This window comes from Vipera ursinii (genome assembly GCF_947247035.1).
Source record: "Vipera ursinii genome assembly, chromosome: 17".
Lineage (NCBI taxonomy): Eukaryota > Metazoa > Chordata > Lepidosauria > Squamata > Viperidae > Vipera > Vipera ursinii.
Genome location: NC_139530.1, coordinates 1,551,221 through 1,572,207, shown reverse-complemented (window position 1 = coordinate 1,572,207; position 20,987 = coordinate 1,551,221). Strand labels below are relative to the sequence as shown.

Sequence of the window (20,987 nt, the reverse complement as noted above, 5' to 3'; positions counted from 1 at the left end):
ACAAAGATGGTGGTGTGTGTTTCCAACAATTTTCACAGCCCCTTTCGCTCCTCTGATGAACTAGGCACAAAGTCATTAAGTAACAGGCGGATCTTCAGATTGTACCACCTGATTCCTTTTCAGAAAGAAAAAGAGAAACTAATCCTAGAAAAATCTGCATACGAAGAGAGACTCTGCAGAATCCAAAATAGCTGCGGCATCCGCCACCTATGTGGGTTTCGTAGTTTGGTTTTCGTTAATTCTTTGCCAGGTGAGAGGGACTTTCCCCATTCAAAGCTGCTGATGCTGGTAAAATCTACTATGCTTTGCTGCTGTTCTAATCCAGAATTATTCGGGGACCTGGGTACCACTTTATCCTAGCTCCCCTCACCTGGCAGAGAGACAAATCCTCCCACAGCTGGGCATTTTATTTTATTTTTATGTCTCTTCTTCACCTGCCTGGCAGCGAGGGTGAGCGGTTAGAGGCCCGGTTTCTGGAGGCTGCGGGAGAAAGGGGTGCAACTTTGGGATCCCCTCTTCTGTCCTTTGCCTTCCACAACCCGGCGGGGACGAGTCCACGGGACGAGTCCGGCCTTTGGCCCCAGGCTTGTCTGGCCGGTCCTGATGCCGAATGACGTTTAGCCCCTTGCTCAGCATCTGGAAAGGACAGCGGTTCGTTTGACGTCAAAGCTGAGTAAATTTCTTTCCCCACTCAAACCTCACAAGGGCGGCTCACTCCCTCGCTCACTCGGTTGGCGTGATTTCCCCGGCGGGGACCAAGCAGATCTCTTGCTTACCTTGCTGCTGAGGTTTCGACAGGAAATAGCCAAAAAAATAAAATAAAATAGTGAACGTAGCAAAAATCCACAGCCTGCCAGGGCTTCTGATCTTTGCAACCTCTAGCAAATTTGCAGGGCTGAAACCGCCGGTTGTGTGAACGCCACGGGCCTCTCAATTACGCCTGTCTGCGCATCCAGGAATCGCCCCCTAGCACATAGGGGGCATGCTGGGAGCATAATGCACCCCAAACAAAGCACTGGGAAGGGTAGAAAGCTGAGCTGAAGACCTTTTTTGGTGGGGGGGGGATTTGAGAATGAGGCAGAAAAACGGAGGCCACTGGAAGAGAACGGCCAAGAATTAGAAGACAAAGTTTGTCCTAGTGGTAGGTCATCCCACATCCCGTGTGCTTAATGAAGCACATGGTTGTGGCCACGGGGAAGAAAGAAACTGGATGCTGGACATTTGACCCCAGTTTAGGAGGCAATATATTATTATTATTATTATTATTATTATTATTATTATTATTATTATTATTATTATTATTATTATTATTATTAATTGGCTGTATATTATTCATGCATCATGTGCTGGGTGCGTGACGCGATCTCCCCATAGCACATCATCACCTACCCAAAGACCTCAATCTGGTACTTTTCCGAAATGTAGGAATGTCTCGAATCGAGAACCGGAGCGTTGGGAGCGGCACCCAGAGAGATCATCTCGTCCCATCGATCCTTCGAAACCACCCATTATTTTGCACTACCTGGGGACGATGGGAATTGTAGCCCAGCCCATTCGGGTGGTCGTAAGTCTCTGGGGTGCGAGGGGGTGAGGGAGGAAAAAATAATAATAATAATGTCAAAGGGGGGAGAAAAGCAGAATCCAGGAAACTCTCAGAGGCTCAAAAGATTCAAATAATAATAATAATGAAAAAAAAATAGCTATTGGTTTTTGGTGGGTTTTTTTTTTTTAGCAAATACACTTATTTTGCCCCTGTTGTTTTTCTGAGGATATTTCAGAGAGCCGGAGAGATCGACAGACGCCGTGTGCCCCCCGCCATCCCCTGCGAAAGAAAGATGCTGGAAACACGTCAGAAAGACGGGACTTTTTTTTTTTTTTGCCTTTTTTTGTTTGTCTTCCTTTTTCTTCCCAGGTTTTGTTCTTTATAAGAAAAAGAGAACGAGGACTTTGGAAATACAACCAGCGTCCGGACAGGGGTGGGTGGGGTGGGGTGGGTGGTTTTTAAGAGCCCCGGTGGGAGATCTTTTTCTCCTGGGGGAGCAATTCCCGGCAACTGTGGCTCACGGCTACGGCCCCGGCCTTGCTCTCGGCCGGCGCCGGCCTCTTGCCGGGCACCGCCAGCGGGGAGAAGGACTTGGGGAACCGCGGAAGGAGCAAGCTGTTGGGCGGCAGGCTGGACTGCAAATGGAGGGAGAGCATCTGCGAGCTGGTCAAGGCGTTCTCCCCACCGCTGTGGTCGCTGGCCGGCGGCAGCTTGGTGCCGAAGGTTTGCTGGAACCAGGTGGCATAGGACTTATCTTTAGAGTTCCCGCGGGGCAGGTTGAGGGCCTTGGCTTGATCCTCGGCGCCCTCGGCCTTGTCCGGGACGGCCGGAACCGGCTTGATGATGTACTGGTTGCCGCTGGTGCAGACTTGATGTCCCCGGAGGATGGCTTTGACGGAAGGACAGCAGGTCAGGCTGGGGATGATGGAGATCTGGATCTGAGGCATGGGGAGTGGATCTCGTCGGACGCCTTTGCCGGGGGGCGCAACCAGCCCTTCCGGAGGGCCCGTGGGGTCTCCCTTGCTGTCTCCTCGGCTGTCGGCCTTTGGCGCCTTCTCGGGGACTTTAGGGGGTGGCTGTTTGTCAGGCGGAGGGTTGGGCACCCCGGGGCTGTTGCCGCCGCCGCCGGCTTTCTCCAAACTTGCCCGGGGGGCCTTTAGGGAACAGAGAGAGATCTTGCTCCTGGCTGGCTGGGGGAGCCCGTTGTTGGAAGCCGTTCCGTTGTAGAGGAGGGAGAAATGGCAGAGGGACTCCAGAGGGAGGAGGCTCTGGGTCTTCTGAGCCTTGGTGAAGATCTCCACGGTCAGATCTGAACGGGGCAAGGAAATGGAGAGGGCGGCTCAGTCTAGGGATGGGGGGAATCCCTAGGGAGAGAGGGAGAGTGCTGGGTTTCCCCCAGAAAACTCAACAGAGGCGGCCTAAATGAGAGAAGATCATGACTGGAGCAAAGAGAGTCGGCCCTGGCCTAAAGCGGCTTTCCAATGCTCTAATCTGGCGTTTGGCAACTTGAACCTACGGGGACTTCAACTCCCAGAGCTGCCCACCTCATTGAGACTTAACTTATTCGCTCAGAAATATGCTTAAATGTATCTGCGTAATGTCAAAAGAGAGAGAGAGAGAGAGAGAGGGGCTCTCCCAGCTACAGAAAGTCCTCGACTTACAGCTTTTCATTTAAGAATCGTTTGAAGTTACAACGGCACTAGGGGGAAAAATAGGACTTATGACTGTTTCACACTTGCGACCGTTGCAGCATCCCCGGGGTCACGCGATCAAAATCCAGACGGTTGGCCACTGACTCATATTTATGACGGTCGCAGTGTCCCTGAGGGGGTCAAGGTCACGCGATCCCCTTTTGCAACCTTCTGACCGGCAAAGTCAATTATGGGAAGCCGGATTCCCTTAACAACCACGTCCCTAACTGCAGTGATTCACCTAACAACGCTGGCAAGAAGGGTCGTAAAACGAGGCAAAATTGAACAGCTGTCTTGCTTAGCCACAGAAATTTGGGGGCTCGGCTGCGATGGTAAGTCGAGGACTGCCTGTACTCGGGAATTTTCCCACACCAAAGTCTCTTGCAACTTACTCAGCGTCTCGTTCACCACCGTGGGAATCACGCTCCTCAGTGCCGTGCAGTTGGTGTGCAATGCAGGGTTGGCGTTCATCTCCAAGAGCCACACCTGTGATGAACGCAGCATTGGTTGCAGCGAGGCCTACGATATTTCCTTCCCCCCTTTTTTTTGTGGTGGTTTATTGAAATTTCCGAAACATCCCTCCGATTTAAGCCCCAAACTGATGAGATTTGATGATTTATTAGAGAAGGTTCTTGCACCACGATTTTCAAAAGCCTTCCCTGAAAAATCTACTTTGCGCCTTGCCACTGGGTGACGTGGCAATCCCACCTCAGCTTCTGCAAGCTTTATTTCATCCCAGTTTCTGCAAAGTTTCTGGGAGGGAAAATCAGTGAGATTGTGATCCTTGGAGAAACAGGTGGCGCCTTTGGGGAAACACCCCCCCCCGTCCTTCATCCCCCAAATTTCCCTACGGGACCAACTGAAGCTGGTCGCAGAATGGACGTATTTTCCTGGATTTGCACCACCCCACAAAAGCCAAAAACCAGGCTGGGCGGGATGCAGCGCAAGTAGGCAAACCTCATTACCCACAAAGGGTAATGAGTTTGCAGCTCGGCTGAAATCAAACGGCGCTTCTATCATAGGTGGCAATTAATCCAGAATAACAAGATCTACGATTACTCACAGATCTTGGAGGGGGAGGGGGGAAGGGGGGATGGGAAAAGAGGTGGACTGACTCTCTGGGGATTTTTCAAAGCGATTAATTAACCACAGGGGAGAGAGAATCGATTCAGTTTTGTCTCTCTGAAGGTGTAGGGAAATGGGCAGGGATGGGAGGGAGGCACGGATGTGCCTTCCCCGGATATACCTTAAAATCTTCATCGATCAAAAAGTCACAGCCGATGAGATCAAAGAAGCCCAGTTTGCATTCCAGCTTGGATTTGACGGAGAGGAAACACTGCAGCATGATTTCTTTCATTCTCTTCTGCAACGCACAGAAGACAAAAATATTGGAGGGGTGGGGGTGGGGGTGGGGTGGTCTCCCAAAAAAACAGAGCCTCCTTTTCGAAGAAAATATATTTATCCAAGGCCTCTTTGGCAGCAAATAAGTTGCTAAAGGGGGTGGAAAAAAAACCCCCCAAATTGCAAGCTACAGAGCAGTGTCTTTCCAACTTGGCAAACTTTAGGATGCGTGGACTTCAACTTCCCCACTCAGCGTGAAGTCCACACCTCTTAAAGAGTGGTCAGGTTGGAAAAAAATATTTCTCTAAAGTGTCTGTTCCATCGATTTCCACCCCCCACCCCCACCCCACCCCCCACAGCCCTAGCAAATGTTCATAGAAGGGGGTGAAATGCAGATTTCCTACAGCTAAAAAGTCAACAATAATCCTGGTTCCTTTTGTAATTTTAAATCTGTACCCGTTTTTAAAGGAAAAAGCTGGGAGTGATCTATTTTTCATCCCGTTAAGCATTCTAAGAATGAACTGATCCACCTGCTTTTTTTTCCTCTTCCCTCCCCAACCACCTTTCCTTGTGTGCCACGTCTTTTAAGCCAAAGGACACGGGCCTCTCTCACTGCTGACCTTAACAAGCAGCCCGGGGTGGGGTGGGGTGGGGGGAAAGTAAGGGTGGATTTGATGAAGAGAAAACGTACAGTAAAGCTGGTGTAGACCCAGTCTCTCGGGAGCCCTTTGGCCTGTCTGAACTTCTCATTGACGTAGTTGTTGAAGCGGTCCATCAGCCACACCGTCTCCTCCTTGACGTGGGTGTAGATGGGACTCTTCTTTTGCACGTACTGAGGATTTTTATTTATTTATTTATTATTATTATTATTATTGAAAAAAGCATTCTCCAGAAGACTGGGCAATATAACGACGTGACTTGGATAGATGACCTTAGGTGGCCTGCTCGGGTCAAGCCTCAGGCCTTAAATAAGACTTTGCTTTGCCGAATCGGAGACGGTTTGGGGACTTCCAAACCTGGGGAAGGCAAAGATCTTTAAAAAGGGCTAACCTCACCTTGTCGTCGCTTCTCAGCTTTGGGAGAGGAGAACTGGCAAGCTTTTTTTTTTCCCTCCCCCCTCCTTTCAAATCAAGCCAACTTGTTCCCTGTCTATTGTTCCCCTTTCTCAAAACGGCGGGTCAAAATGGCGAGATTCCCCTCTATGGGTGGGTGGGGGGGGAAAATTCCCACCTGGTTGGTCAAATGAGAAGTGAGATCGTCGGACTTGGGGTCGTAGTTCAGGCAGGTGAGGCGGACGTAACCGTGGCCGAAAAAGACCATGTAGGGCACCGTGCAGGCGATCAGCAGGTAAGAGCGGACGTCAAATTTTTTCCCCTCCAGCAGCAGAGGGCGGTCGATGTACCTGAGGGGAGGGAAAGGCAGGTGAGCTGGAGGGAAAGGAGGACACTGGGAAATCTTAGCTCTCCGGATCACGCAGAACTACACCCTGCCATCAGGCTGCTCTCGGGGCTGGATCCCCGCCGGCTGGGTTCAGGGTGCCCGTGCCACTTTCCTACACGGAGTGTAATTGGTATTCTTCCACAGCAGCGACACCAAAGGATTTGTGTTTTGTTTTGCTTTTTCCTCCCTTTCTCCGATGCAACCCTGAATATCCTTCCTGAAGGCTATAAATGACCATTAAAAATGCTTTCTCTCCAATCCAAAATAGCTCCCGAGTCCAGAACGGTTCCAGACAGCTGTTCCTGCCACCTTGCAATTCACACAACGCACCCCGTTGGCCGCTTTGGAGCCTGAGGGAAATGACCGAGTAATCTCCCCCTTTCTTTTCGCCTTTCTCTCCCCGGCCTGTCCCAAGGCTAACCCCACGGCCCTATCGGTGACATCGAAACACACAAAAACCCCACGACAAATTATTTCAATAATAATAATAATAATAATAATAATAATAACAACAACAACAACAACTGCTAAGCTTGTAAGCCGCCCTGAGTCTTCGGAGAAGGGCGGGATATAAATGGAATTAAAATAAAATAAAATAAATAAATAACGACGCCCAGAGTCCCCCAGGTAGGGTGAGATCGGCGGTTCTATAAATCTGAATTCATCAATTCATTAAATAATAAATAAAAACAACCGCAAGCGAGTATCCCGGGCAGGTAAAGTCACGTGACCAGGTGGAACGCTGCAACGGTTGCCAAGTGTGAAAAAAACAATCATAAGTCCCTTTTTCCCCCCAGTGCTAAAGGAACTGTTGTAAGACGAGGCTTACAAATACGGTTGTATTTGGCTCAGCTAAAGCCAGGCTGCCCAGGAAGAGCGCCCCGTCGTGTCTCTGTCTGAATCCCCGCTCCGGGGATTCCAAGAGCATCCGAGGTCGCTCACCAGCCGGGCGGCTGCGTGGCGGGATTCTCTACCTTTGGACGATTCGTGCCTGAGGCAGTTTGTAGGGCAGCTTCTTATAGCCACCAGTCTCGTCCTCCGTGACTTGGAGTTTGGCTTGCAAGCTTCGGACCTCCGCTTGGTTTTTCAGGAGGAAAATGCCTCGGCCCTGGTTGGAGCTGGTGGGCTTGCAGATCCAAATCTGGGGCTCTGCAGGGAGGGAGGGAGGGAGGGAGAGAGAAAGTGGCTTAAGTTGCTAGTGCCGGGTTTACAGCCTAAGGGTTGACATCCAGCTCCAGGATCCAAAGAAAGCTCCAGCTTCATTCCGTTTGCGAAAATCTTAAAAAGTTTATTGAATACCCTGCGGGGGTTTTATGTCGGAGTAGCATAGCATCGGCAGGTCCATAGGCAAAGCAAAAAATCTGAATTCCCCTTCCCTGAGCATCTAGTATCAAAGCACCATTCCCTCCTCTAAATAAGGTAAAGGTTCCCCCACACACGCGTGCTAGTCGTTTCCGACTCTAGGGGCCGGTGCTCATCTCCGTTTCAAAGCCGAAGAGCCAGCGCTTGTTCGAGGACGTCTCCGTGGTCATGTGGCCGCCATGACTGGACGCCAAAGGCGCACGGAACGCTGTTACCTTCCCACCGGAGTGGTCCCTATTTTTCTACTTGCATTTTTACGTGCTTTCGAACTGCTAGGTTGGCAGAAGCTGGGACGGGTAACAGGCGCGCTCACTCTGTTACGCGGCACTCAGGATTTGACCCGCCAAACTGCCAACCTTCTGATCGACAAGCTCAGCATCCTAACACACTGAGCCACCGCGTCCCTCCTCTAAATAAACAGTTACAAATTTATATTTCCAATTAGTTTGAAATGCAGGCTTTCCCTCCAGTTCTCCAACCCGGCCATTTCTTTATCCTCTCTTATTTCAAAAAACCTTTGTTCTCAGACTTATCGTTCTCGCGATATTGTTATGTCTGACTCACTCCCGTGCCCCAGTATCATCTAATTCTAACTCTAAGAGTAAAACGTAAGAAGGAAAATGGCTGCATTGCCATACGTTGTCAAAAGCAAGGACATCCGGCGTTAGCAGCGTTTGACAACAAAACGTTGCGTGTCGAAGGCTAAAACCTCTGCCTTCTTTCCCCCCCCCCCCGTTATTTCTTCGTCTTGTAACAAGAGTCGTTGGGGAGCAAAGCAGGGCCAGCCGGACCGTTCCACACCCAACATACGTCTGTGGCAGCACAGGAAGCGTGACATCGTTCGGGCCAGTGACGTCACAACGCAGGAGACGTCTTTCGCTGGACCGGGCCCGTCCTTTCCGTGCCACATTTGAACACCCAGATCGCAAGCCGCTCCTGTCTTTTCTCACAGAAGCCACTGTTCGAAACAGATCCATTATCTTGAAAAGGAAGACAGAATAAATGGCCTTTGGGGCTCACCTTTATACATTTCAAAGAAGATTTCTCTCTCGTCTTTGGCATCCAGACGAAAAGTCTCGGGGAAAAAATCTTCCATTTTTAGCAGTCTGCAAGGAAGGGAAAGGGGGATTTTTTTAAAATAATAATAATAATAATAATAATAATAATAATAATAATAATAATAATAATAATAACAACAACAACAACAACAACAACAACAACAATAATAATAATAATAATAATAATAATAATAATAATAATAATAATAATAATAATAATAATAATAAATGTCAAATTGCTTGTTATCTCCGAGGAGCTTACCTGGCTGTCTGCCCAACCTTCTTCATCACCCGATCATATTCCCTGAGGTTCATCAACAGGCCAATCTTTGTCGTCAGGATCTTGTTGTTTGGGATCTGGTAGAGAAGCTGCTCTCCTGAATGGGCAGAAAAAAAACAAAACGGGGGGGCTCAGGCAGCAGCGGAGATGAAGACGGCAAGGCAGGCAGCCCTGCCTAATGACCGGTCGCTCAACGACCGCTCCAAGTTACGATGGACGGATGTGATCTGAAATGAAGATGTTTCCTAGTTGGGTAACGGAACGCCTGCATGAAAACCACCCAGCTCGGAGAGCACCAAGGACCCCACAGTCCTCCCCCTCCTCCCCCTCCAGGGCTGATGATGTTGCCTAGTTGGGTCATGAAACATCTGCCCCCCCCCCCAAAAAAAAAGCTCAGAGAGGACCAAGGACAGTCCTCTTCCTTGAAAATCCCTTCTAGCACTGATGATGTTAAATAGTTGGGTCATGAAACATCTGCAAGGAAACAACCCAGCTCAGAGTGCACCAAGGATCTCCTCCTCCTCCTCCTCCTCCTCCTCCTCCTCCTCCTCCCCCCCTTCTAGCACCTAGCTCAGTCTTTAAATGTCTGCGACCAAACGACCAAGCTCAGAGCGCACCAAGGCCCCCCGCAGTTCACCTCTCGAGCTACAAATATATTTTTTTTCCGTCCAGTCCTCTGCTCCTTGACCTCCCAAAATTCTGGACCTGCCTTCGCTCCTTCCAGCTCCTCTTGACCTTGGGAACCTGGCCCATACCTTCTCGGAAGTTGCAATAGGTGTCCCGAAACTTGGTCTCGCACCATTTCAAGATGTAGTCTTCCCTCCGGTTGTCATAGATCCGTTGCCACCCTTTACTTTTGCAGTAGTTGTTCAGGCTGCGAGAGAGAGAGAGAGAGAGAGAGAGGCGGGCTTGGTGCCGGATGACCGATGGATCCTCTAGAACCGGGGTCCTCAAACGTGGCCGCTTTAAAGACTTGTGGACTTCCACTCCCAGGATTCCCCAGCCAGCCTGGGAGTTGAAGTCCACAAGTCTTAAAAGTGGCCAGGTTTGAAGACCCCCGTTCTAGAAATACAGGTAAGTCCTCAACTTACGACCACGACAGAGCCCCAAACCTCCCAGTGCTAAGCAAGGCAGTTAACTTCGGCCGCTAAATGAGCGGCTGTTAAGCCGAGGACTACCTTTCGCTGCCTATGTTCTGAGTCCTGCAGCTGAGAGGGCTCCGCAAAGGCCATCTAGCACAACCCCTCCCCTGAGGCTGGCTCAAGGGCTGGGGGGGGGAAGGGCTTGCCAGGGCATTCTCCTTACGTATCAACCCCGTTCGCTCCGCCGATGTAAAAGAACGGCCCGGATCCCGGGACTTCTTCGTTTCTTCTCTCGTCCAGGCGACTCATTCGGAGCGCTGCCTTCAGAACGACCCGAGGCTTCTTTGATCTGAATTCATAGGTGAATCTCCCTTCGGCTACTTTGGGAAGCCCTGGAAGGAGAAGGAGGTGGGTGGGTGGGTGGGAAAACCCTCCTGGGTCCAGCCAGGCCATGGGGGAAGGGGTGTCTGCAGAATGGGGGTGGGGTGGGGGGCTGGGAAAAGCCGGCTCTCTCCGAGAGAAATACTCCTCAGTGGGCACCAGGGGTCTAGTTCCCCATCCTTAGCCCCTTTCCGACGTGCCAACCTCACTTCCCAGAATTCCCCAGCCACGATTCTCCAGGCCTGTGGAAGCTGCCCGGATGGGGAAATGACACAAGGAGGTTTTCTAGTCTTCCTCCATCAGGAGACCCTAACCATTCCAGACAAAGGACGGGTAGTAAGAATAACAACAGAATGACAAGAGTCGGAAGGGACCTTGGAGGCCTTCTAGTCTGACCCCCTGCTCGAGCTGGGGACCCCACCCCATTCCAGACAAGGGACGGTCCAGGGTCTTCTTACAAGACCTCCCGTGATGGAGCACCCACAACGTTTAGAGGCAAGCCCTTCTAACTGCCAGGAAAATTCTCCTTATTTCTCCCTTGCTTCCCTACTCCACTGGTTTCCCTCTGTTGCTTCTTGTCCTGCCCTCAGGACGACCCATTTCGGAGAATGGGGTGACCCCCCCCCACTCTTCTTAGTGGCAGCCCCTCAAGCAGTGGAACCGTGCTATCGTGTCACCCCAAGTCCTTCTTTTCGCTAGACTGAGACATGCCCGGTTCCTGCAACCGGTCTTCCTAGCTTTTGAGCCTCCAGCCCCCCCCCCCCTAATCATCTTTGCTGCTCTTCTCTGCACCTTTTCTAGAGCCTTCCTTTGTATGTTTGTAATATCGTGGTGGCCAAACCTGGATGCAAAAACCTACACTAGCGCTGGACTGGAGAGATTTGGGAGTCTCCCTTCTCCATCAGAAGCGGGTGGGATGCAATCAAATTTTCCTACCCCTTTGCTTGTATGTCTTCCGCTGCTTCAGTGCCTGGCTTGGAAAAAGAGCCCGGTATTTCTGTCTCCTGTTTTCTACGCCCTTGGGATCTGTCAAAGAGAAGAAGGTTAGGGCTTGCCAGGGTGTGTGTGTGTGTGTGTGTGCGCGCGCACGGTATCTTGCGCATCAGTCAAACAGAAGAAAACCAATCGCAGAATCCTAGAACCGGGAGGTCCGGACTGGTCCTCCAGTCCAACCCTTCGCAAGGAGTTGAGCTGGGGTGGGGGGCGGCCTCTGAAGGAGGAGAAAAGCTGAAGAGGCAATTCCTCAGCCCCCAACACACCGGAGGAAGGGGTCCGGTTTGGCATTAAACCGGCGTGGATGGATAAGACAGGCAAAGGGGCAAATTCAGAGCCAAATGCTGGGATGGGAAAGAGAGACGTCACTCATTTTGTCAATCTGGGAAAAAAATGAAGGGAGAAAAAAAAGGGATGACTTGGAGGTCCTGGTTGGCAACTATAAGCCCTTCCCGCCCTCGGTTTCTTATGGTTTGGGAACTTGAAACCGGCTTTTTGGCTCCAGAGCTTGGAAAAAGAGTCTGCGAGCAGAGTGGGGTTGGGGGAACCGGCTGTTCCAGACGCTGCTGAGCCCTCCCGGTGCTCATGCTGGTGGAGGCTGCTGGGTATTGTAGTTCAGTATTGTATCTGCTTTGACCAGCCATTTCCACTAGTGTTGTGTTTTTTTTCCAAACTAGGCAAATTGAAGGGGTGTGAACGTCAACTCCCAGAATTCCTTAGTCAGCGTGCCGGGATTGAATTCCACCGGTTACTCCAAAATCTTCCTTTTGGCTGCTCTAAATTCCCCACCATTAAAGCTCCCCCCCCTTTTTTGTCGCGTTTTTCTCCTCCCGGACCCTTTACAAAAATGCTAACTGAACAAAGCCGCGGCTTTGATATGGGTTATATACGTTCCGATTTGTCGATGGTTAATTCCAAGCCTGTTATTCACAGCATTCGGATTCCCATTTATTCTGGATGGTTTTCCAAGCTGTATTTATAATACCCGCAGAGCAATACATCAAGTGCAATTATGGCTTCCTCCTCTGCGCTTTATTGCTTTTTGAGGCCACAGGTCCCTGACCGGAAGACGCAACATTCTCTGCCTTTTGAAATCTAGCCTTTCAAGGTTTAACTCTTTTTTTCCCCCCTGAGCTGCTAGATTTCTCTAGCTTTCACACAGTGGCTCCCCAAAATCTTACTGGTTGGGGACAAGCTGGAAACAACGAGGAAGGAAGGAAGGAAGGAAACGGGCTGCAGGTACGCAGACCTCAATCTGCGGCTACAAGTTTGTGGGTAAGTGAGACAGGGGTTAGGTGAGTTTTTTGCCCCATTTTGTGACTTTGGTGGCTAGGGTTGTAACGTGAATCCCCGCGGTTGTTAAGTTAGTAACACGGTTGTTAAGTGAATCTGGCTTCCCCTCAGTGACTTTGCTTGTCGGAAGGTCGCAAAAGGGGGTCACATGCGGTCGTCCTAAATACGAGTCGGTTGCCCGAATTTTGATTCTGGGAGTTCCCGCAGCGGAGTTCCCGCAGCGGTCGTTAAGTGTGAAAAAGGGTCATAGTGTCACCTTTTCCGGCACTGCTGCAGCTTCGAACGCTGGACCGGCAGAGGGAGGGGGCAAGCGCAGGTACGTGCTCCATTCGCACGAGCAGCGGGCAGGTGCGCCAGCCCCTCGCCCGAATGGAGCTTGGCGAGCACTCGCCCTCCACTTCTGCCGCCCAGTTTCAAAGGGGCCGCAGCCCGTGGGCAGGGGTGTGTGTGTGTGTGTGTGTGTGTGTGTGTGTGTTGGAGACCCCCGGTCTAAACAAAGCGTTGTAAGGCGAGGACTACCTGTGCTGTCTTTCCACCTGTGGATTCACTGCAGCTTATCCAGTTCCCTTTTCTGAATCTAGCAAAAGACACGCTCGCGTTATCCGCTCAGAATTACTGGGTTAGTTTGCAGTCACGCCACTGGCTTTGGGCCCCCCGTTGCCCTCTTCCACCTTGCAGGGGGGGGGGGGGAAACCAGCCTCACCTCCTTGTTGATGGGTTGGGCTGCTTTGAACCTTTGGATGACTCTGTCCGGGGCGTCTTTTGGGCAGCCTTGTCGCCCGGTGGGCCTCACCTGCTTCGTTGTAGTATGGGAACCAACGGAAGCCTAAACGGAGGGCAGCTGCTCGTTCATTGCCATCCAGCGGTCTTTCGCTCATCCATCCTGAAAGCCAGAGCCGCCTCGGTCAGCAGTGTGTGTGTGCGTGTGTGTGCGTGTGTCTCACGCCCAGATTTTAATCTGGGTTTTCCCTCCCGCTTGCAGCTCAACCGCCGCATCCGCGGTTGACGGACTCTGGAACGGGATTCTAACATCCACCCTTGCAAGGTCCGCCTTCCCCGTACGGAGAAGGCCCAAAGGGCAGATCCGGAGACCAGGGGGCGGAGAGTTAGAATTTCGGTCCCGCCGCTGGGGGCGATTGGCGGGCGCAAAGGAGGAAATGCAAGACGTCGAGGGAGGCTCCCGTCATCCTGGGCCAAAGGCGCCTAAAGGCTGAACCACGGCAAGCGGGCCAAACTTTGGTTACCCATCCAAGGGGCTTCATCAGGCGGAGCAAAACTAGCGAAAAGGCGGCGTTTCTTGGGAGTTTTTCTCACGCCAACTTCAAGGAGCTTAAGTGCGATTTTGTAACTGAACCCCCCCCCCCATAGACTTTACAGAGACGGCGCAATTTAGCCACACACTCAGTTGCTACCCAGTTGTCCCTTGGCACAACGGGCACCTGTTGACTGTCACTCCCCAGCCAATCTTACGATGGGCATCCTTCCAAGGGTTAACAGTTGCCCCCGCCCCAAGCCTCCATCCCCGGCTTTCTCGAACCCCCTCCTCCATTTGTCAACCCTTTCCCAGAGATTTTTTTTTCTCCGCACGCCGTCCCGGTGTCCCCACCAGCTCTTTCCTGCCTAGTTCAGAGAGGGGCACCTGAGAAGCACGGAGGTCTTTGGAGAGTCAAACGGGGAGGGAAGCTCAGGAGTTTCTTCCTGCAGACCCTTGGTTCCCAGCAATTCGGTGTACAAACTACCTCCTGCCCTGAAGCCATACTTCTGGAAGCTGACCCGTGCCCGGGTCACAGTGGAGAGGCTGTGATGTCACGCTTTGACACTCCGGTCAGTTGGCTCACAGCTGCAGAGCCAGGGCTGTAGTTCAACAGGTTAAAAGCCTAGGGCTTGGCAGGCTTCAGGGCCGCACTGCACTACTCTAGGGCACTGTGGGAATCGGGACGCTTGGAGGGAAGGGACGCGTGTCTCATGTCTCCGATGTGGAGAGGAGTTAAGGGCGGGGCAAGGATGCGGTGGAGAGCAGGCATGGCCAGCCAGGTCTTCTCCTAGCTGGAAGGGAAGCGGTCTGATTCACCTGGGGCTGGTGGCGGAGGTCCGTCAGGGCGCACAACGTCTCGCGTTCTGGACGTCAGGTTCTTTGTCCATTTCCCAACGTGGCCCGACATGGACTTTACCTTGCAGCTGAAAGGGGAGGTCTGGGTCAAGTCTCCGACTGAGTCCTCTCTCTGGCCAGGAGGGTCCTGGCCTTGATCTTCTGGGAGGGTCTTCACAGGATCCGCCTCGCCCCCTCTTCTCCGGGCCTCTTGTTCCCCCTGGGTCGCAGCCTGGCCGCCTGCTCCGCTGAAGCTCGGGGCTTCATCCAGACCTTGGCCGGACTTTACACCTTCAGCTGTTTTCCCCAAGGTTTTCTGAGGGGGCTCCCAGCCCAACCTGGAGCCCACCTGAAGGTCCAGGCCGCCCACCTGCTCGCTGCTGCTCAGTCCACAGGAGCCGAGAGATGCTGCAACGGATGCCATCCTGACTGACGGTCCTTCATCGGCAGGTGGCGAGGGCGGACGGCTTTTGGAAGGGCCGGCGTCCTGCCCTGCAGATTCATCTTGCCGGCTCAGCGGGTAGAAAATAGTTTTTTTCTCCACAACGTCCCTTGCCGAAGCCCATTTGTGTTCGGGACAATGGCTGCAGGGCAAAAGCAGTGGGAAACGGTGTTTAACTGAGGAGTTCTCCCAACGGGAGGGAGTCAACCACTGTCTAGCCAAACCTGGCGCGTTCTTCCGGGATTGGAGTATTCCCCACTGGGGCCTTGCCAAGCTTCACAGGCTTGCAAGAGATTTACCCCATTAGAAGTGAGCGGGCTTCACGGAGGTTTTTAACTAAGGTGAAAAGCCAGCCTGATGAGGAACTTCAGCCGCTGCTAGACACTTGACCCAGCTCAAGTTTGAGTTTAAATCTGAGTTTGGATGGCACCGCCTTTTCGGTGCGCTGCAGCTGCCAAAAAAAAGCCAGCACGGTCCTCGGCTGCGTCACCAGGCCGAGTGAAGGGTTAGTACCACCTTATAACGCCTTGATAAGACCACACCTGGAATGCTGCATCCAGGTGTGGTCACCAGGGTACCAAAAAAAAAAAAAAGAAAAGAAAAAAAGATGTGGAGCCCTTCGGAAGAGTGCGGAACAGAACAACAAAGACAATTAGGGAGGCAGGAGGCTAAAACGTAAGGATGAAAGGTTGCAGGGTCAGACTCTAGGCTAAGGAAGGGAAGGACTAGGCATGACGTGGTAACAACCTTCCTTCGGCATTTGAGGAGCTGCCACAGAGAAGACGGGGATGATCTATTAACCAAAGCATCGGAGGAGGAGGAGGAGGAGAAGCAACAAATGGAAACTAGCCAAGGAGAGAAGCAACCTAGGAATAAGGAGAAATTTCCTGACAGCGAGGACAAGGAATCAGAGGAACGGCTGGCCTCCGGAAGTGCTCCAACACTGGAGGTTTTCAAGAAGAGATTTGTTCAGAACGATATGGGGGTCTCCTGCTTGAAGAGGGGTGGGGTGGGGTGGGTTGGACTAGAAAACCTCTTAAGATCCCTTCCTGCTTTGTTATTCCGGTAAAGCCCTTGTGATTTCGTCAAAGCACCAGCTGCCTGCCACCTGCCGCTCTTTGGGGAGGTTGTCTGGAGCCCTAAGCATGGAGAGAAAAGACAAATAACCGAAGTCTGACCTTGACTTGGCCTGCCCTACGTGCTCAGAGAGTGCGCTGGAGGCTGTGCTCTCCAGATCAGCCATCCTGAAACGCTCTGCCGCCTCCGAGGCCGGGTCTCCAAGCATCCAATTTGGACAGCCCTGTTTTCCCCTGGGGAGGAGGGTGCAGGCGGCCTTGGGTGCTGTCAACAAGAGCCCGTTTCCTAGCAACCGTTGCTTAGGAACCGTTGCTGGTGCTGGGGGGGGGGAAACTCCAGAGCCCAGCAAGGTGGAGGTGTGTGAACCTTCCCTGCGGCAGGCAGCCGGTGAGAGCAAAGTCCCCCTCTGGCGTTGCTCCTTTGGCTCCGATGCTGCAACTAATCCTTGGGGTGTGTCTCTGCCTGTCTGTTTGACCTTCCCCACAATGCTCCCCCCCCACAAACCCGGTGGTCCCCAGGGGCATTGTGGGAAATCCAAAGAGGAGCGGGGCTCTTGCGACGCTCAGCTTGTGAACGAGCCATGGATTCCGGCAAGTGGAAGGTAGCCATCCCTAAAGAGGCAGGGTGTATAAAGCAACCCTTTTGTAGAGGTGCGTGACCCTGACATCACGTGCGTCTTTTCCCTGTGGTTATTTTGCTTTAATTTATTTTCATTGACAGAACTATAATTACGTACTATCTGATGTCCAGCAACTCAGGAAGGGGTTTAAGTGCCCGGCTTGAGCTGACGGGCCTCCGGTTAAGCTAGAATTCTGGGGAAGTGAACTGCAAAACAAATCTTTGGAAAAGGAAGCGGGATTGGGCAGGTCATCCTCGCAGGGCCGTTGCTCAAGTGCGCTCTCAAATAAGACCAAGAGGAAATACAGGTGGGGAAAAAAGGTACCTTGGGAAGGAAGGAGTATCGCCTCCTATTTGGAACTCCCTGGATGTGAAAATATATATATATATATATATATATATATATATATATATATATATATATATATATATATATATATATATATATATATATATATTATTATTATTATTATTATATTATTTTTTTTAAAAAAGGTTGGTTGTCTTTTTTAATATATATATATATATATATATATATATATATATATATATATATATATATATATATATATATATATGGATAGATAGATAGATAGATAGATAGATAGATAGATAGATAGATATAGATATAGATATATATTTACGTAAAGCCAGTTTTTGATTGTTCCATTCATCTGCTCCTTGCTGCGGGACTTTGGTCACAAGAGCCCAGGTCTGTAGGCATCCACTCCCAGAATTCCCTAGCCCTTGCTGGGAATTCTGGGCTTGGTAATTCACCTGTTTTGAGAACCTCCAGGATGAAAAAAGCTGCATTAGGCCATCCTCCCTTTTGACAGATACCCATCTAGGCGAGATGGGTGGCGTGTACCTTTAAATAATAGCTAAATAAAAATCTGGAAATCCGCACTCGATAATCCTCTGAGGGGGGCCACCTGACCAGATGTGGAGCCCCGTTATTATTATTATTATTATTATTATTATTATTATTATTATTATTATTATTATTATTATTATTATTTTAAAAAAAAAGGTTATAGAGAGATCGGAGAGCAGACAAGATGCTTACCTGACACAGACGCCTTGCAGCCATGTCTTGATGGACTTGAAATGGTATTCCATGTCTCCGTAGGAGCCGGAGACGACACTTGTAGGAATCAAAGACCTGCGCTCGGCCGCGCTTCCGCCTGGCCCCCAGACTGCGTTCTCCACATGGATGTCGTCGTGGGGTTGCCTCTTCCCTGCAAAGAAGGAGACACAGTAGCACCTGGGCAGGTAGCCCTGACGACGCTACCTAGTTCCGTAATATTTGAAATGGCTGCAAGGAAACCACTAAGGTCAAAGAGCGTCAAGGATCTGGGCAGGGATTCAGGCTGTTAGCAAATGCAGGGAACGGTGAGAAGAGGTTGCACGGGGCTACTTTCTTAATTTATATCAGCTTTTCTCTCGGGGTCTTAGTTGAAAACCTCTCTGAACTCAGAACCAAGGAGACTTGAGGTTCCAGGCAGGAATTAATGATCCCGTGTCCGGTGCCTGGCATTTTTTCAGTGGGGAAATCTTTAGAAGAAACGCAGAAGGGCGGCCTGCGATTGCCAACAGCGGGAAGAGCGAGGGAAAGAATTTGGGACTGCCTCCCAAATCACGTCCTTCTCTTTCTAGCCAGCCACAACCTTGGGTGGGGCCGCCCTCCCCTCCCTGACCTCATCCCAAATGGCATCAAGCGCCCACGAAACGGGCACGGGCTTGCAGCCTCCTCGTTCCCGCCCAGGGCCGAGCGGCTTGCAAAAGGTGGAAAGTGGAGTCCTTTGGAGCAATGGGCAGAGGGGTTAATTGGGATTTATTACTGACTTTCAGAGTAGGGCTGGGCTGTGGGTAGGAATTCTGGGAAGACTTCATTGGAAATACGGATTGGCCCTCCTGAAGGAGATTGCCGAGTTAAGTCCAAGAGGAGTGGGGGGGAAAGGTTTTTTAAGGGGAGGTTGGCGCAGACAGCGATAGTGCAAAGCCGGCAGCGTATCCGACCTAATCACTTCTTCCCTCCGAACCATGAGGACTAGAGCCTTGCTTGGCTCTAGCAGCTCGGAGATTAAACAGCAAGATCATTTTTTTTCCCTGAGCGTTAACTATCTGCCAGCGCGCGGGGTGGGGAATCTTGACAATATTAACTCTGAAGCTGACAAAACAAGAGAAAGTCAATATTTACAGGGAAAGAAATACGAGTGGGAAGCCGGGAGACGATGGATCTCCAGCATGGCAACTAGGACAGACGTCGGCCTGCAAAGCTGAATTCAATAGCGAGGGTTAAAACAGGAGGGCAGATCAGGAATGGCGTCATTCTCAAAAGGGGCCCGGCTGGCATTCCTTCAAGTAAATCATTGGCACGGCTGAGTTCGGATTACCAGCAGGCCAACAATGATATGCTGGAAAAGAATGAAAGGTGGGGAATGGCCCATTTCCTCCCCCCTGGCCACCCCCCCCCGGCTTATTAAATCTCCCGGCCAAAGACTCCTGTTTGCAAACTTCACACAGCCATCTGCCCTGGCAAGCCGAGAGAGAGGCTTTTTGAAATTTATTTTGTGTCAGGGAGAAAAACTTGCCCGCAAAAACTGCCCGCTGCCGAGATCGGGGACGGGACGCTGGGCTTTGAAGCGCTGAGCTTCCTTTGGTCCCACCCGAGTTACTGATGGAGAGTTTCCCACAGTCCTCCGTGGTTAATAACTAATTGCCAGCCAGGGTTGACTGAAAGCAGACGGCTGGCTTGTAAATGAAATTAACAGCTCTTGGAGCCTTGGCCAGCACCTCTCCCCGTGACCTCTCATGTAACAGTGGTTTAATGTTTCTCCCCAGAGACCTGGTCTCTGTGTATGTGTGTGTGTGTGTTTCCTTCTTCCCACCAAGGGGTGGAGCCCGAGCCTTAAGCGGAAGTCCTTTACCTTTTCTCCCCATATCTTGGTTTACAAAAGAGGCCAGCATTCTTTGCAAGGCTTATAAGGGTCTCTGAGGAGGGAGGGAGAAGCTGCTGGAGAATTTATCCAGTTTTTGATTTCAGCCCGAAATGGATGAGAGGGCTTTTCTGGGCAAGAAGACCCCCCACCACCACACACACACATTCGATCCCAGGGCCAGCCTGGGAAACATCCCCGTTGTGAATTATTTGCCGGCGTCGTCACCCGTTATCGTGGTTTGTTTGAACAAGCCCCCAAAAGGAGTCAGGCTCAGCCAGGTTCCCACGGCGGTCGGCCTGTTCCCAGAGCCACCAGAGGTCAAGGCAAGGCAGCAGAGTGTGTGACAAAGGACGCTTCCTTGGGTACGAGGCAAGAGGTGGGGGGGATGAAGCCACGACAATGGGTTCACAGGAGGTGGGATTGCAACCCAACTTCCTAGCCAGCATTTTATGTTTAGGGTGGTGTGTTTCTTCCCCCCCCCGTTTGTTTGTTTGTCTGTGCGTGTCTACGTAAATAACTGAGAAGCAAATTAGAAATCTACGTCTTTTTTATTAAGATCACACGAACAAAAAAAAACGTGAGCATTTCCCGCAAGGGTGTCAAGAAAGACAGGAGGAGGAGGAGGAGGAGGAGGAGGAGGAGGAGGAGGAGGAGGAGGAGGAGGAGGAGGAGGAGGAGGAGGAGGAGAGGGATTGAGGGAGGGAGGAAGAAAGTCCCGGACAATTTTTACAGCCTTTCTGCCAGGAATGGAAGTCAACGCATGACATGTTTGATTTGTAAGGGTCTGGGCGAGGAGAGAGATGATAAAATATCGCTGAGGATCTGGATGGCACAACTTTGCAGCCACCCATAAGAAGGGCGGGTGTGTGTGTGTATGTGTGTGTGTGTGTGTGTGTGTAATTAATTGTAAGCAAAGACACAAAAAGGAAACAGGTGGTTTTTATGATCCCAAAGGCCTTCCTCAACCTGGCCGCCCACCCTTCTCCACCCGGTTGGGCCAGAGGTTCTCATGAGTCACCTGCACATCGCCTGATTCGGGATGCTGGAGGTGCTTTAAGGTAACACACGGAAAAAGTGGGAAAAATGTCAAGATAGACAGCAAAGTTTCCCGGGCGGGTGTGTTTGTGTGTGTGTGTCCACAGAGAGTCTTCTCCGGGGGTTCCCAGGGATTAAGTGGTGGGTGGGTGGGTGTCCGGGAATGACGTGGGCCTTTTCCAAGGCGGGTGAGTGACAAAGGGCATAGGTGATGATGCAGTCACCGGCTGTACACCTGTCGGATTTGCCAGTGGATCGAATTGCGCCCCTCGCCACGGACTTGGTTGGAGTGGAAGCACCTGTCTGGCTGTTGGTGGGAG

General features: G+C 51.3%; 1 protein-coding gene across 1 annotated transcript; it reads right to left on the bottom strand.

Moving 5' to 3' along the window:
- Nucleotides 1-1,604: 1,604 nt before the first annotated feature.
- TTLL10 (tubulin tyrosine ligase like 10) lies at nucleotides 1,605-19,045 on the bottom strand. Its single transcript, XM_083375433.1, has 16 exons — nucleotides 18,891-19,045; nucleotides 17,757-17,928; nucleotides 14,924-15,137; nucleotides 14,536-14,642; nucleotides 13,168-13,347; nucleotides 11,115-11,204; nucleotides 10,021-10,189; nucleotides 9,471-9,589; nucleotides 8,698-8,812; nucleotides 8,398-8,483; nucleotides 6,990-7,164; nucleotides 5,806-5,977; nucleotides 5,267-5,407; nucleotides 4,481-4,597; nucleotides 3,627-3,720; nucleotides 1,605-2,852 (listed from the first exon to the last, which is right to left on the bottom strand). The coding sequence occupies exons 4-16, from the start codon at nucleotides 14,624-14,626 to the stop codon at nucleotides 2,002-2,004; spliced, it is 2,400 nt and encodes a 799-aa protein (XP_083231559.1). The 5' UTR covers nucleotides 14,627-14,642; nucleotides 14,924-15,137; nucleotides 17,757-17,928; nucleotides 18,891-19,045; the 3' UTR covers nucleotides 1,605-2,001.
- Nucleotides 19,046-20,987: the final 1,942 nt, after the last annotated feature.